Source organism: Rhinopithecus roxellana, chromosome 11, assembly GCF_007565055.1.
Source record: "Rhinopithecus roxellana isolate Shanxi Qingling chromosome 11, ASM756505v1, whole genome shotgun sequence".
In the NCBI taxonomy this organism is placed as follows: Eukaryota; Metazoa; Chordata; class Mammalia; order Primates; family Cercopithecidae; genus Rhinopithecus; species Rhinopithecus roxellana.
In genome coordinates, this window is record NC_044559.1 from 116971118 (window position 1) to 116987106 (window position 15989).

At 43.7% G+C, this 15989-nt stretch overlaps 1 protein-coding gene across 4 annotated transcripts in view; it reads right to left on the reverse strand.

The window, feature by feature from the left end:
* ST8SIA6 (ST8 alpha-N-acetyl-neuraminide alpha-2,8-sialyltransferase 6) overlaps positions 1–15989 on the reverse strand; it is a 152005-nt gene that overhangs the window by 81351 nt on the left and 54665 nt on the right. For 3 of the 4 annotated variants that reach the window (XM_030941369.1, XM_010354753.2, XM_030941368.1), the window contains exon 3: positions 830–919. The exons of the other annotated variant lie outside the window; for it this stretch is intronic. Coding sequence is in view for 1 of the 3 variants with exons in the window: in XM_010354753.2 (XP_010353055.1) it covers positions 830–919 (90 nt within the window). In the remaining 2 variants the exon portion in view is untranslated. The remainder of the gene's footprint in view (positions 1–829; positions 920–15989) is intronic. 4 annotated transcript variants of the gene reach the window in all.

Sequence of the window (15989 nt, forward strand, 5' to 3'; positions counted from 1 at the left end):
CAGAGTTTTGTACAAGTGTGTATTTCTCCAGGATAGCGTTCAGAATACATATCAGGTTCTCAGAAAGGATTGAGGGCCTGTAAAAGTTTAGCCAGTAAAACTACATGGTGTTTTGAGGGCATTTTTGGTTGATTTTAGAGACAGGGTCTTGGTCTGTCACCCAGGTTGGACACAGTGGTGCAATCATTGCCCACTGCAGCCTTGAACTCCTGGGCTCAGGCAGTCTCCTTCCTCAACCTCCTGAATAGCTGAAACTACAGACCCGAGCCACCACACTCAGCTAATTTTAAAAATTAGTTTCAGAGTCAGGGTCTTGCTCTGTCCCCTGGGCTGGAATGTAGTGGTGCCATCATAGCTCACTGCAATCTTGAACTCCTGGGTTCAGACCATCCTCCTGTCTCAGCCTCTTGAGTAGCTGGGATTACAGGCACATGCCACCCAATTTTAATTATTTTTTTTGTAGAAATGGGGGTCTTGCTATGTTGCTAAGCCTGATCTCAAACTCCTGGCCACAAGCAATCCTCTAGCCTCTGCCTCCCCAAGCACTGGGATTACAGCCATGAGCTACTGCACCTGGCTCCTACATGGTATTTTTAACAAATGCAGATCCAGGGACAGATAAGTTGAGTCCCACTGCCAGGGTCTGACCCTGGTGCACACTGTTTGGCCCCTGGTCCATCCTGGTCATTAACAGGAGCTTCAGAGCCCAATGGTAAGCCTGAGAGTGAACACAGTCTCATATTCCAAATGACTTCAGAGACACTGTCAACCATTCTGAATATAAAACCCTTATTGTAAAAGGAAATTAAATGTGAAGAGTAGAACTTACCCTTTCGTTTTGTTAGAGAAAGACTCAATGCCATATTGCAGATTTTTGCATTTCTCCGTCAGCTGGAGCGACTTCTCATTCAGATATGTGCTGTTTCATGAAAGAGATTTTTAAAAAGATTGATTTAAAATGAGAGCTTATAAGATATTGTTAACAAAAATCAGATTTAATTGATAAGGTGTGTCCAAATGAAGTCTGATTTTTACTCCATTATTGGATTTCTCCATGGAAAAGGAAATTAATATTTTCACCTCTGATGGGTCTAAATGAAAAAAAAAAAGAAAAAGCTTATGCTCTAAAGTCAAACATAAAAGAACTCTATTTTGAGGACTTTTTTTTTCTTTTGAGATGGAGTTTCGCTCTTGTTGCCCAGGCTGGTGTGCAATGGCACGATCTCAGCTTACTGCAACCTCCGCCTCCCTGGTTCAAGCGATTCTCCTGCGTCAGCCTCCCCAGTAGCTGAGGTTACAGGCACCTGCCACCACGCCCCACTAATTTTGTATTTTTAGTAGAGATGGAGTTTCTCCATATTGGTCAGGCTGGTCTCGAACTCTCGACCTTAGATGATCCACCCACATTGGCCTCCCAAAGTGCTGCGATTACAGGCATGAGCCATCATGCCCCCTCCTCTGAGGACTTTATACTGGCAGGTTTTCATATTCTGAGGTTAGTATTTACAATGAACAAGTTATTTAATAGTTTTAATCACTGCATTTATTTTATTTTATTTTTATTTATTTATTTTTGAGACGGAGTCTTGCTCTGTCCTCCAGGCTGGAGTGCAGTGGCGCATCTCAGCTCACTGCGAGCTCCACCTCTTGGGTTCATGCCCTTCTCCTGCGTCAGCTTCACGAGCAGCTAGGACTACAGGCGCCCGCCACCACATCCTGCTTATTTTTTGTATTTTTTTAGTAGAGACGGGGTTTCACCATATTAGCCAGGATGGTCTTGATATCCTGACCTTGTGATCCACCTGCCTCAGCCTCCCAAAGTGCTGGGATTACAGGCGTGAACCACCATGCCCGGCCACATTTATCTTTAAAAGATGTTTTCTTTGGTAGAAAACATGCAGACATAGGAGATCATTAACTCTCTCCACAATGAACACAAATCTGGCCTTTGATTATTCTGATAGCTGCAATATACTGGCCTGGAGCTATTTGTTTGATAAACTTTGAAAACTGGAGGTGGAAAAAAAAAAATCCAAAGTCAGGTTAAGGACATGGGTTACAAAGTTAGCCTGCCTGATGAGCCTCATGGACATAGGCATGTTATTTAACCCACTCCAGGCATAGACTTCCATATTTCTAAATCAAGGTTAACAAATTGTACTTACCTCATAGTGTTATTGCCATGATATATATATGCTAAGAAAACAATGTAAACCACTTGTAACATGCATTACATATATTAAGTGCTCAACAAAAATCAACTATCTCTTTCCTTAGACTTAAAAAATATATATGCGGCGGGGTACGGTGGCTCATGCCTGTAATCCCAGCACTTTGGGAGGCCAAGGTGGGCAGATCATGAGGTCAGGAGATCGAGACCATCCTGGCTAACACGGTGAAACCCTGTCTCTACTAAAAATACAAAAAAAATTAGCTAGGCGTGGTGGCAGGCGCCTGTAGTCCCAGCTACTCGAGAGGCTGAGACAGGAGAATGGTGTGAAGCCAGGAGGTGGAGCTTGCAGTGAGCCAGGTTTGCGCCATTGCACTCCAGCCTGGGCAACAGTGAGACTCCGTCTCAAAAAGAAGAAAACATATATATATGTATTTTTTTTTTTAGGTTATTTAGGACAGAAAGGAAGAGAAAATAGACATGGTCTCATTCCCTAATGGAGCTTACAGTCTGATTAAGGACAAAGATCAATCAACAAATAACCACAAAAATGAATATGGAATTATGAACTGTGATTGGTTATGGTTGAACCAGAGTAGGTGGCTCAGAAGAGTAAGTCTCTACTCACACCGAGGGGTCAGAGGAGGGCTCCAAGGGAGTGTCATTTAGGTGGAGACACCCAAGGATGATCCAGACCAAGTGGGTAGTGCATTCAAGGCAGAGGAAAAAGTGTGTGCAGGCCAGGCGCAGTGGCTCACACCTCTAGTCCCAGCACTTTGGGGAGCTGAAGCAGGCGAATCACTTGAGCCCAGGAGTCCAAGGCTGCAATGAGCCATGATTGGGCCACTGCATTGCAGCCTGGGTGACAGAGTAAGACCCTGTCTCAAAAAAATAAATGTGCAGTGGTTCCAAAATGGGGAGCAGTCTGGATTATCTGAGGAACTGAAAAGATAATAGGATTCAAGGCTGAAGAGCCATGGGGTGATTGCAGAGAAATGAGGAGAAATGGGGCAAGAGAGGAAGTTTGAAAAAGTTAGGAGGTTTCTGCAGGACTCCACGAGAGAGAGACGATGGCAACTCCTTTTACTTGTCAGGATAGAATAGACTATGATGTGATAACAAACAACGTCAAGCTCTCAGTTGCTTACAAAACAAAAGTTTGTTTCTTGCCCATGAAATGCCCACTGTATGTCTGGAGGCCCATCTAGGGCAGCTGTGCTCCATGTGGTTTAGGGCTTGTGATGGTTCATTTTCTGTGTCAACTTCACTGGGCAAAGGGGTGCCCAGATAACTGGTAAAACATGATTTCTGGGTGTGGCTGTGAAGGTATTTCTGGAACAGATGAGCATTTGAATCAGTAGATGGAGTAATGGCTGCCGTCACCAACGTGGGTGGCAGCATCCAATCTGCTAAGCACTTGGATAGAACAAAAAGGTAGAGGAAGGGTGAGTTCACTTTTTTCTTCTTGAGCTTGGATGTCATTTTCTCTTGCCCTTGGACATCGGTGCTCCTGGTTCTAGGGCCTTCATATTCAGACTGGGACTTAAACTGTTGGCCCCCTGGTTTCCATCAAAGTCTCCTCAGCCTTTGAGCTTAGACTGAACTACACCACTGGCTTTCCTGGGGCTCCAGCTTGGAGAAGGCAGGTCCTGGGACTTCTCAGCCTCCCCTAATTATGGGAGTTAATCCCTCGTAATAAATCTCTTGCTATCTCTCTATTGCTTCTGTTTTTCTGGAGAACTCTGACTAATACAGTGATCCAAATTGCTTCAGTCTTACGGCACCTTCATTTCAATAACCTGCTTCCATAATTGATATGGCAGGAGAAGAACATGTTGGAAGGTCTTGCCCTGTATCCAAATGTTTGAGCCAGAATTACAATGCATCATTAGCCAGAGCTGGTCACATGCCCCACCTGATTGCAACCTGGGAATCAGAAATGAACCACCCTCCTGTGTCCCCAGGGAGGAGATCTGACACAGGTATGACTGGATACTTCACCACACTTGTGTCCATCAGCGGGAAGAGAAGTGGACAGATTTGAGATCCACTCTAGAGGCAAGACTGACAGGACTTCATAGAAGATTGGATGTGGGAAGTGAGGGATAGGAAGGCATAAAGGTAAAGAAATAAACAAGACAGATTCATAATTAATACTCCAATATTTCTCAGAAATGCTCTCTAAAAACACTGCCTGCAGAGTACACATGGGCTCACAAAAGTCCCTCTTAATCCTGATAGGATTTATCTCACCCGCCACTTCCTTCCCACCTCCCTCTAGTTCAGTCTCCAAGGATCACCCTCTGTGCTTTCTGAATGTATTATCATACCGTCCAAGGATTTGTTTATTTCCCGTTTGCCATGTATTTTATGCAGGCAGGACCGTTCATGAAGTGAATTACCAAGCCAGCAATGCTTTGAATTATGATGGTGTTGCAGTATTGAATTGTGAAACTGTGACTGGTAGGCACCAATAGGATTGTGTCTCCTATGCCTCTTCTTAAATCAGATAGATTGTCTTTTTAAATAAAAATTCAGAACAGGTTTAGTTGGGCAAACTAAAATCACAGAAGATACATGGAAACAAATGAGAGGATCTGGGGTAGAAGTGGAGGTGACAAAATGAAGTCCTGGGGACCAAACAGGGTCTTTGGAGTCAGCAAGGCCAGTCTCTGAATCCGGACTCACTCTCTGACTTTAGCTTTCGAACTTTGGGATTGCCTTTAAAAAAAAAAAAAAAAAAAAAAAAAGTCCTTACCCAATAAAGGAATTTTAGGAATTTAATGGGGATGTGTATAAAAACACCTGACAAGTAGAAGTCAGTAAATAATTGTGTTCTTATTCTCTCAAAGTCATTATCGCATTATTTCCTCAAATCAGTCATTGTTATTGCCATAGAGGTAGGGAACATCTCACACTAGTAAGAAGTCACCTAGTAATGAAAGGTACAGACAGGGAAGCCCTTTTAGTTTCTTTGCCTCTATATCTTCCCTGTCCCCTCCTTTCCATTTCAAGAGTCTTCAGAGTTTTCTTCCTTTTTTCATCTAATGTCGTTCAAATTTGCTCCAAAAAGAGACCTTCTCAATTCTGGGATGTGAGAGGACACTAGCTGTGAGCAGATCCCTTCTAAGAGGTTGGCGCACACCACAAGCGAAGACGTTGGGTTGAGTCCTTTTTTTAAAAAAGCTGATTTGGGGACATGTCTCAGACAAGTCATAGGGGATTGAGAGAAATTGATCAAGGTGAAAGTAGAAATTGCAAAGACTCTGAACCAGAAACAACATAGTGGCACAAGAGATGGCTGCAAGACAAGCGTGGGTTGATGTGTAAGCCCAGGAAGGATTACTGGGTAATATGGTTTGACTGTGTCCCCATCCAAATCTCATCTTGAATTATAGTTTTCACAATTCCCACGTGTTGTGGGAAGGACCCTGTTGGAGATAATTGAATCATGGGGGCAGTTTCCTCCATACCGTTCTCATGGTAGTGAATAAGTCTGATGGTTTTATAAGGGGAAACCCCATTCACTTGATTCTCATTCTCTCTCTTGTCTACCACCATGTAAGACGTGCCTTTCGCCTTCTGCCATGATTGTGAGGCCTCCCCATCCACGTGGAATTGTGAGTCCATTAAATCTCTTTTTCTTTATAAATTACCCAGTCTCGGGTATATCTTTATCAGCAGCATTAAAATCGACTAATACACTGGGGATCATATCACATCTTGCTGCGCGAGAGCTCTTTTCCAGGTAGAAGGCCAGGATATGAATGGAGAAGGACCCACCTAAAACTAACCAAGTTAGAAGTCTGAGCAGTTGAGTCTAGGGAGAGAAAAAGAATAGGATTCAGTAGGGTTGCCAAGCAAACTCTAAGAACAAAAACCCTGGGACCAGATTCTTGCAGGCTCAAAGTATGAATTCTGTTTCTGTCAGTTCTGAGACTAAAAAAAATTTTTTTAAATTTTATTCCGATTTTCTGTTGAAAGCACTTCTTAAAAACTTGCCGGGTGCAGTGGTTCATGCCTGTAATCCCAGCACTTTGGGAGGCCAAGGTGGGCGGATCATCTGATGTCGGGAGTTCAAGACCAGCCTGACCAACATGGAGAAACCCTATCTCTACTAAAAATAAAAAATTAGCCGGATGTGGTGGTGTTTGCCTGTAATCCCAGCTACTCGGGAGGCTGAGGCAGGAGAATCACTTGAACCCGGGAGGCGGAGGTTGCAGTGAGCCAAGATCGCACCATTGCACTCCAGCCTGGGCAACAAGAGCGAAACTCAAAAAAAAAAAAACACATACATACACACACACACACACACACACACACACAGACACACAAATAAAAAAAAAAACTTCTTATCAGAATTAGCTGAAACAGAAAGAAAGGACCTGTTCACATCAGAACTGCCAAACTATACAGTTGAGCTTGCCCCCAAAGAGACAAGTCATGGGAGAGGCCATGGCTACTACCCTCATGGTGTTCTGCTAGAACTCTGTAGTCAGCTTAGCATGAGAAGCCTCCGACCCATGCGCGGAGATGGCTCTAACTCTGTAGTCAGCTTAGCATGAGAAGCCTCCGACCCATGCGCGGAGATGGCTCCAACCATTCTGCCAGTGCTTCTCTAATTGCTCCATTAGAAGATCACAATCTCTGCTCACATGTCACTGTGCAAGATTATTTTTCTGCCCACTTGTAGCAGTTGTCACATCTTGACAGCCCGCTCAATTCCCTGATCCACTGACATCTTGTCACCTGGCAAATCTGCAATAACGTAGCAATACAGCCCCTGGCATCCTATATTCCTATACCTGACGCATGAGGAGTGCTGGAAAAAAACTCATGCAGGTGGGTTGGTGCCTTGGTAAATTCATGGTGTCCAATTTGCAGGGCCTTTTATATACCTTGGCAATTCCATTACATGCCCAGTTCCCTCCACGGCTATACTAGGCATCCACTGTTTCCTATTGTCTGCCTGTTCTCTGGACTCCTAACTTCTCATTTAACTGTTCTCCTTTTTCAGAGAAACATGATGCAGGTGGGTGAGCATTGGCCTGTAAATACAAACCATCCTGACTTTCCATCTCAGAGAAAGAAATGTCTCCCCTCTCACAAAAGAATAATCCACCTGCCATCACATCCCTCTATCTCCTCTGAGATCCAGCCCATCCCGTGATTTTTCTCTCTCCTGAATCTTTCCCTTCTCCCTACCACGGTCTCCTTTCCCAGCTCAATTCCATCTCAAAATCAAAAACAAACGAAATCACCCATTCTGCTATGCTCCTTCATCTATTGCCTTACCTTTCATTCAGAGTGCAACCAACTCTTGTCCCTTTTCTTTACCTGCAAATCCACTAAACCATTGTTGGAAAGCATCACCAAGTCTAAGAGCTCTTTCAACATTTGCCACTTCACCTCCGAGGGTATGTGAACCGCTAACAACTCACTCAGTACCTGGTTTCCACCACAGTCCTCTCTTCTTGTCCTTTGACCTCTGACTACTATTTAGGGTCCTTTCACAGGTTCTTTCTTGGGCCACTGCATAAGAGTGGGTGTTTCCTATGAGTCTTCTTTTTCTGATGTGAATTTAAAGTGGCTGGTATTCAGTTTACCGGTGTTCCCCCACACACTGCTCTATGTCTCGTGTCTTAGCCTGCTGGCTTCCTCTAAACATCTCTGCCAACCTCTTTCCCCTTCAGCTCCATCCTCATTTCCTCTGCAGTGGGTTGTCTTGTGTGCACATTTTTTTTTCAGACGAAGTTTCACTCTTGTCCCCCAGGCTGGAGTTAAATGGCGCATTCTCGGCTCAGTGCAACCTCTGCCTCCCGGGTTCAGGCGATTCTCCTGCCTCAGCCCCCTGAGTAGCTGGGATTACAGGCGCCTGCCACCAAGTCCGGCTAATTTTTATATTTTTAGCAGAGACGGGATTTCACCATGTTGGCCAGGCTGGTCTCGAACTCCTGACCTCAAGTGATCTGCCCGCCTTGGCCTCCCAAAGTGCTGGGATTATAGGCATGAGCCACCGTGCCCGGCCTCCTGTGCACAGTTGATCACATCATTTCCCTGCTCAAAGACCTTCCATCCCCACCACTCTTGAGATGTGCTCTGTACTCCTTATTAACTGGGCATGCAAAACCATCCACCGCCTGGCCCCTGCCTGTGTTTGTTAACCATTAATTGGTACACATTTCCCTTTTTTAATTCCTTCCAGTCTTACATTATGGCTTCTGGCTGCTTTTATTATTTGATTACAGAATTTGTTTGTTTGGTACTGGCAACAAAGACTTTAGGCATGTTTTCATCACTTCAGTATGTTGGGGGGGGGTCTTTAATAAGGTTGGAAAGAAAAGATACACAAAAACAAGCAGTTCTGCTATTGCTGTTATCCACATATGGTTGATGTGCTTTTAAAAATTTATATCTGTTTAAGTCATTCTTGAGTTGAAAGTGATCACTTTACAAGCCCCGCTGACAAGATTCCACAGAATAGCCAAAAACTTAAAGACTACAATGGCTACTACCAAGTAAGAAAAATTAAGACTCTGGGGTGGGCATAGTGGCTCATGCCTGTAATCCCACACTTTGGGAGGCCGTGGTGGGTGGATCACCTGAGGTCAGGAGTTCAAGTGCAGGCTGGTCAACATGGCAAAATCCCGTCTGAAAATACAAAAATTAGCTAGGCATGGTGGCACGTGCCTGTAATCCCAGCTACTCAGGAGGCTGAGGCAGGAGAATCACCTGAACCTGGGAGGCAGAGGTTGCAGTGAGCTGAGATTGCACCACTGCACTCCAGCCTGGGTGGCAGAGCAAGCAAGACTCCATCTTAAGAAAAAAAAAAAAAAAATTAAGACTCTGATAATGTGAAGAATGCCTCTTGAAGGAAACAAACTATTCAATCCCTACAAAATAATGCCAGAAGTGCTTACCAATCATCCACAAAGACCTCTAAAACATAGAATTGATGTCACCCTCTGCATATGACTCATAATTAATACAATCATGCAATCAGTCCCAGGGCCAAGTAAAACATCCCAAAGAATAATCTGCATATGGGTGACAAAGGAGTTTCAAGAATATCCCAAATTCTATTTACAGTGACCATACAGGGGCTAAAACAGGATTGTGAATTTAAATGTAAAGCTTAAAACCAAATCAATGTTACTCTCTGAAGAAAGAATGCTTTAATAGACAGGGAATATTATCAAAGAACAGAAAACCCAACTAGTTTTAAGGTTCTTTCTGTATACTTAGAAACACTATGTCCTCATTCCAGGGATGAGGAGCCAGGAGAGCATCCTAGCCACCAGCATCCTGAACACTGTAGTGGGATGTAACAGGCCGACCTGCCCGTGGGATAGAGGCCACAGTCATTACCTGTATTCCAACTTGCAGCTCATTAAGCAAACTTCTAATTATAATGTAGCCACCGCCCCCCAACACACACACACACACCATGTAGTTTTCCTGAGGGAGAAAGGCAAGCATCCTAAGTACTGCATGGTTTGAGTATTCTTTTTAATTAACAAATTAATATTCTGGTTTATAAATCATCTTGTATGAATCTGGTTAACAAAAGTCTGCCTTCGTATATCCATTATCTCAGGAACTGACAAAATCAAGTTAGGGTGCCTACAAAGATGAGGGGCAGATTCTGGCTGCCTTTTAATTTCGTCATTCACCGGCTATCTGTGCCAGAGAATGGTAAGTTCTGGAGATAAAACAAGGTACAAGACAGTTTCTTTGCTGCCTTGAAGCAAACAGCCTGGTGGGGATGACAGACAAGTAAACACACAAATACCATCTGAGCTTGCAGAATGAAAGCCGGCTATCTTCTGTAATCATATTAATTTCAAGAAACCATGATTCTGTGTTTTGGTGAATGCCATTTAATTCAAAATAGAGGAACTTTGCCTAAAATGACTTCATAGAACTTCATTCTTTTATCCACAAACATTGCAGGCAGCTTAAAATTGCAAAAATGTCTGCAAATAATCTCTGCTTAGTTGGCTTTTATTTGCCTTCAGTTACCCTCAATGAAGATTAATTAGCTAGTTCTCTGCTTCTGAGTCAGTTACCATAATGTATTTTGCTCTCCTACCATAGTTGAAAGATAGTTTTCAACAATGTAAAAGCAGCTGGATGTGGTGGCTTACACCTGTAATCCCAGTATGTTGGGAGGCCAAGGTAGGGGAGGGTCTTCAGCCTAGGAGTTTGAGACCAACCTGGGTAACTTAGTGAGACTCCTGTCTCTACATACAATTTAAAAATTAGCCAGATGTGGAGGTGGGTGTGTGCCTGTGGTCCCAGCTACTCAGGAAGCTGAGGTGGGAGGATTGCTTGAGCCTGGGAGGTGGAGACTGCAATACGCTTTGATTGCACCACTGCACTCCAGCCTGGATGACTGAGGGAGATTCTGTCTCAAAAAAAAAAGCAAAATTGTAATTCTCATGCACATGTAAAATGAATATATGTGAAAGCGTTTATTCTACTCATAATGAGGGAAGCAGTTCAAAGGAGAATGTAGAGCACCACCACCTTTACAGATCAGGAATATTAAGATGAATGTGCTAATAAAAGAACTGGCAGGATGAGGGGCAGGGTGAGTCATTAGGACCTCTACCACGAAGGACATAATTTGCATATTTATGGACAAGAATTATTTTGCATTGCTATCAATTAACTGCAACTCGGAGTTATCAAATAGCTCCCACAGGATCAGAATCAGATAACTCAGAGGTGTGTGATCTGGCCAGGTGCAGTGGCTCATACCTGTAATCCCAGCACTTTGGGAGGCTGAAGTTGGTTGACTACGTAAGGTCAGAGTTTGAGACCAGCCTGGTTAACATGATGAAACCCCGTGTCTACTAAAAATACAAAACTTAGCCGGGCATGGTGGCACACACCGGTAATCCCAGCTACTCGGGAGGCTGAGGCAGGAGAGTTGCTTGAACCCAGGAGGTGGAGGTTGCAGTGAGCTGAGATCACGCGACTGCACTCCAGCCTGGGTGACAAAGTGAGACTCTGTCTCCAAGAAAACAACAAAACTAAAAGTCAAAGAAGTATGTGATCTAAACAGTGCAAACCTATCCATTGTGGCACAAAATTTTCCCTACACCGTGAACACTATCGCTGCCCATCACTCTAATGTTAAGGGAAGGATTCACAGGAATGAACCTCACAGGCTCACTTCTTCTGAATTTCAGTCTCCCTGCACCCCACAGATTACCCCAAACGGGGAAACAGATGGGCCTGGCTCAGGCGTGATTGGGTCCTTTGGGCAGTCAGAAAGTATTGGCTTACCTGAGTCGCCTGAAGTGGGAGTTATCAAAAGGACAGGTTTGATATGGAGATTTATGAAAACTTCAAATTCAGTGTGCAAGAGTAGGACCCAAACTAGGAAATGGTGTATTTAGACAAGTAGAGATAAAATAAAATAGGAACAGATTGAAAACAAGTTGCCAACATGAGCATCCGTGTCTCATTTCACTGGTCCAGAAGTGACAGGTCCTTGGCTATGGGAAGCAAGCCTAAAAGTGTAGAATCAGGGTGGAATTCACCCACAGTGCAGTGTTTCTGTCTTTTTTAACTGACTTCCAACAATATTCTCTTACTCTAGACTGGTCTGAAGGTACTGAGTTATCTCAGTTGATTGCTCATTCTGCCTTACTGTTTTAACAAGTGTCATGAATACTTTCTTCTTTAGCAGAGCTCTTTTGCAGTTCTATAAATCGTGCCTAACTGATAGCAATGCAAAATAATTCTTATCCATAGGCAAGCAAATGAATTGTGTCCAGGGGAGAGGCAACTCTCCCTCTCCCACACCACAACGAAAAGGTAGTTCTGCCTCCATTGACACACTCAGCTCGATAGTTCTGATCTATACATGTAAGTGTATCTATTCTGTGGATTCTCCTTTGAACTGGTTATAACACCTTCCCAGTTTTCTCACTGATGATTTAAATTCAGTCTTTACGGTTGAGCCCAGGAGTTCGAAAGCAGCCTGAGCAAAATTTCAAGAACTCATCTTTATAAAAAAATTTTTTTAAAATAGCCAGGCATGGTAGTACATGCCTGTAGTCCCAGCTACTCCAGAAGCTGAGACAGGAGGATTGCCTGAGCCCGGGGGTTCAAGCCTGCAGTGAGCCACGATCACACCACTGAACTCCTGGGTGACAGTGAGACTCTGCCTAAAAATTAAAAATAATAAAATAAATATTTTAAAAGTGATCAATATCATATCTGTATGAAATACATGGTTTTACCTTTATATGAAAATTGTCTTTTAACACCTCAAATGAGGGTGCTGACAACATTTTTTGAATGAAATAAACAAATTACAGTGACCAAGAGGATAAACTTTGATGGCAAGTGGATAATCATTCAAATTCCTGCTCTGATACACACTAGATGCTTAACCTTAAGAAAATTATTGCCTGGATGTGGTGGCTCATGCCTGTAATCCCAGCACTTTGGGAGGCCAAGGTGGGCAGATCATGAGGTCAGGAGATCGAGACCATCCTGGCTAACACGGTGAAACCCTGTCTCTACTAAAAATACAAAAAAAATTAGCTAGGCGTGGTGGCAGGCGCCTGTAGTCCCAGCTACTCGAGAGGCTGAGACAGGAGAATGGTGTGAAGCCAGGAGGTGGAGCTTGCAGTGAGCCAGGTTTGCGCCATTGCACTCCAGCCTGGGCAACAGTGAGACTCCGTCTCAAAAAGAAGAAAACATATATATGTATTTTTTTTTTTAGGTTATTTAGGACAGAAAGGAAGAGAAAATAGACATGGTCTCATTCCCTAATGGAGCTTACAGTCTGATTAAGGACAAAGATCAATCAACAAATAACCACAAAAATGAATATGGAATTATGAACTGTGATTGGTTATGGTTGAACCAGAGTAGGTGGCTCAGAAGAGTAAGTCTCTACTCACACCGAGGGGTCAGAGGAGGGCTCCAAGGGAGTGTCATTTAGGTGGAGACACCCAAGGATGATCCAGACCAAGTGGGTAGTGCATTCAAGGCAGAGGAAAAAGTGTGTGCAGGCCAGGCGCAGTGGCTCACACCTCTAGTCCCAGCACTTTGGGGAGCTGAAGCAGGCGAATCACTTGAGCCCAGGAGTCCAAGGCTGCAATGAGCCATGATTGGGCCACTGCATTGCAGCCTGGGTGACAGAGTAAGACCCTGTCTCAAAAAAATAAATGTGCAGTGGTTCCAAAATGGGGAGCAGTCTGGATTATCTGAGGAACTGAAAAGATAATAGGATTCAAGGCTGAAGAGCCATGGGGTGATTGCAGAGAAATGAGGAGAAATGGGGCAAGAGAGGAAGTTTGAAAAAGTTAGGAGGTTTCTGCAGGACTCCACGAGAGAGAGACGATGGCAACTCCTTTTACTTGTCAGGATAGAATAGACTATGATGTGATAACAAACAACGTCAAGCTCTCAGTTGCTTACAAAACAAAAGTTTGTTTCTTGCCCATGAAATGCCCACTGTATGTCTGGAGGCCCATCTAGGGCAGCTGTGCTCCATGTGGTTTAGGGCTTGTGATGGTTCATTTTCTGTGTCAACTTCACTGGGCAAAGGGGTGCCCAGATAACTGGTAAAACATGATTTCTGGGTGTGGCTGTGAAGGTATTTCTGGAACAGATGAGCATTTGAATCAGTAGATGGAGTAATGGCTGCCGTCACCAACGTGGGTGGCAGCATCCAATCTGCTAAGCACTTGGATAGAACAAAAAGGTAGAGGAAGGGTGAGTTCACTTTTTTCTTCTTGAGCTTGGATGTCATTTTCTCTTGCCCTTGGACATCGGTGCTCCTGGTTCTAGGGCCTTCATATTCAGACTGGGACTTAAACTGTTGGCCCCCTGGTTTCCATCAAAGTCTCCTCAGCCTTTGAGCTTAGACTGAACTACACCACTGGCTTTCCTGGGGCTCCAGCTTGGAGAAGGCAGGTCCTGGGACTTCTCAGCCTCCCCTAATTATGGGAGTTAATCCCTCGTAATAAATCTCTTGCTATCTCTCTATTGCTTCTGTTTTTCTGGAGAACTCTGACTAATACAGTGATCCAAATTGCTTCAGTCTTACGGCACCTTCATTTCAATAACCTGCTTCCATAATTGATATGGCAGGAGAAGAACATGTTGGAAGGTCTTGCCCTGTATCCAAATGTTTGAGCCAGAATTACAATGCATCATTAGCCAGAGCTGGTCACATGCCCCACCTGATTGCAACCTGGGAATCAGAAATGAACCACCCTCCTGTGTCCCCAGGGAGGAGATCTGACACAGGTATGACTGGATACTTCACCACACTTGTGTCCATCAGCGGGAAGAGAAGTGGACAGATTTGAGATCCACTCTAGAGGCAAGACTGACAGGACTTCATAGAAGATTGGATGTGGGAAGTGAGGGATAGGAAGGCATAAAGGTAAAGAAATAAACAAGACAGATTCATAATTAATACTCCAATATTTCTCAGAAATGCTCTCTAAAAACACTGCCTGCAGAGTACACATGGGCTCACAAAAGTCCCTCTTAATCCTGATAGGATTTATCTCACCCGCCACTTCCTTCCCACCTCCCTCTAGTTCAGTCTCCAAGGATCACCCTCTGTGCTTTCTGAATGTATTATCATACCGTCCAAGGATTTGTTTATTTCCCGTTTGCCATGTATTTTATGCAGGCAGGACCGTTCATGAAGTGAATTACCAAGCCAGCAATGCTTTGAATTATGATGGTGTTGCAGTATTGAATTGTGAAACTGTGACTGGTAGGCACCAATAGGATTGTGTCTCCTATGCCTCTTCTTAAATCAGATAGATTGTCTTTTTAAATAAAAATTCAGAACAGGTTTAGTTGGGCAAACTAAAATCACAGAAGATACATGGAAACAAATGAGAGGATCTGGGGTAGAAGTGGAGGTGACAAAATGAAGTCCTGGGGACCAAACAGGGTCTTTGGAGTCAGCAAGGCCAGTCTCTGAATCCGGACTCACTCTCTGACTTTAGCTTTCGAACTTTGGGATTGCCTTTAAAAAAAAAAAAAAAAAAAAAAAAAGGTCCTTACCCAATAAAGGAATTTTAGGAATTTAATGGGGATGTGTATAAAAACACCTGACAAGTAGAAGTCAGTAAATAATTGTGTTCTTATTCTCTCAAAGTCATTATCGCATTATTTCCTCAAATCAGTCATTGTTATTGCCATAGAGGTAGGGAACATCTCACACTAGTAAGAAGTCACCTAGTAATGAAAGGTACAGACAGGGAAGCCCTTTTAGTTTCTTTGCCTCTATATCTTCCCTGTCCCCTCCTTTCCATTTCAAGAGTCTTCAGAGTTTTCTTCCTTTTTTCATCTAATGTCGTTCAAATTTGCTCCAAAAAGAGACCTTCTCAATTCTGGGATGTGAGAGGACACTAGCTGTGAGCAGATCCCTTCTAAGAGGTTGGCGCACACCACAAGCGAAGACGTTGGGTTGAGTCCTTTTTTTAAAAAAGCTGATTTGGGGACATGTCTCAGACAAGTCATAGGGGATTGAGAGAAATTGATCAAGGTGAAAGTAGAAATTGCAAAGACTCTGAACCAGAAACAACATAGTGGCACAAGAGATGGCTGCAAGACAAGCGTGGGTTGATGTGTAAGCCCAGGAAGGATTACTGGGTAATATGGTTTGACTGTGTCCCCATCCAAATCTCATCTTGAATTATAGTTTTCACAATTCCCACGTGTTGTGGGAAGGACCCTGTTGGAGATAATTGAATCATGGGGGCAGTTTCCTCCATACCGTTCTCATGGTAGTGAATAAGTCTGATGGTTTTATAAGGGGAAACCC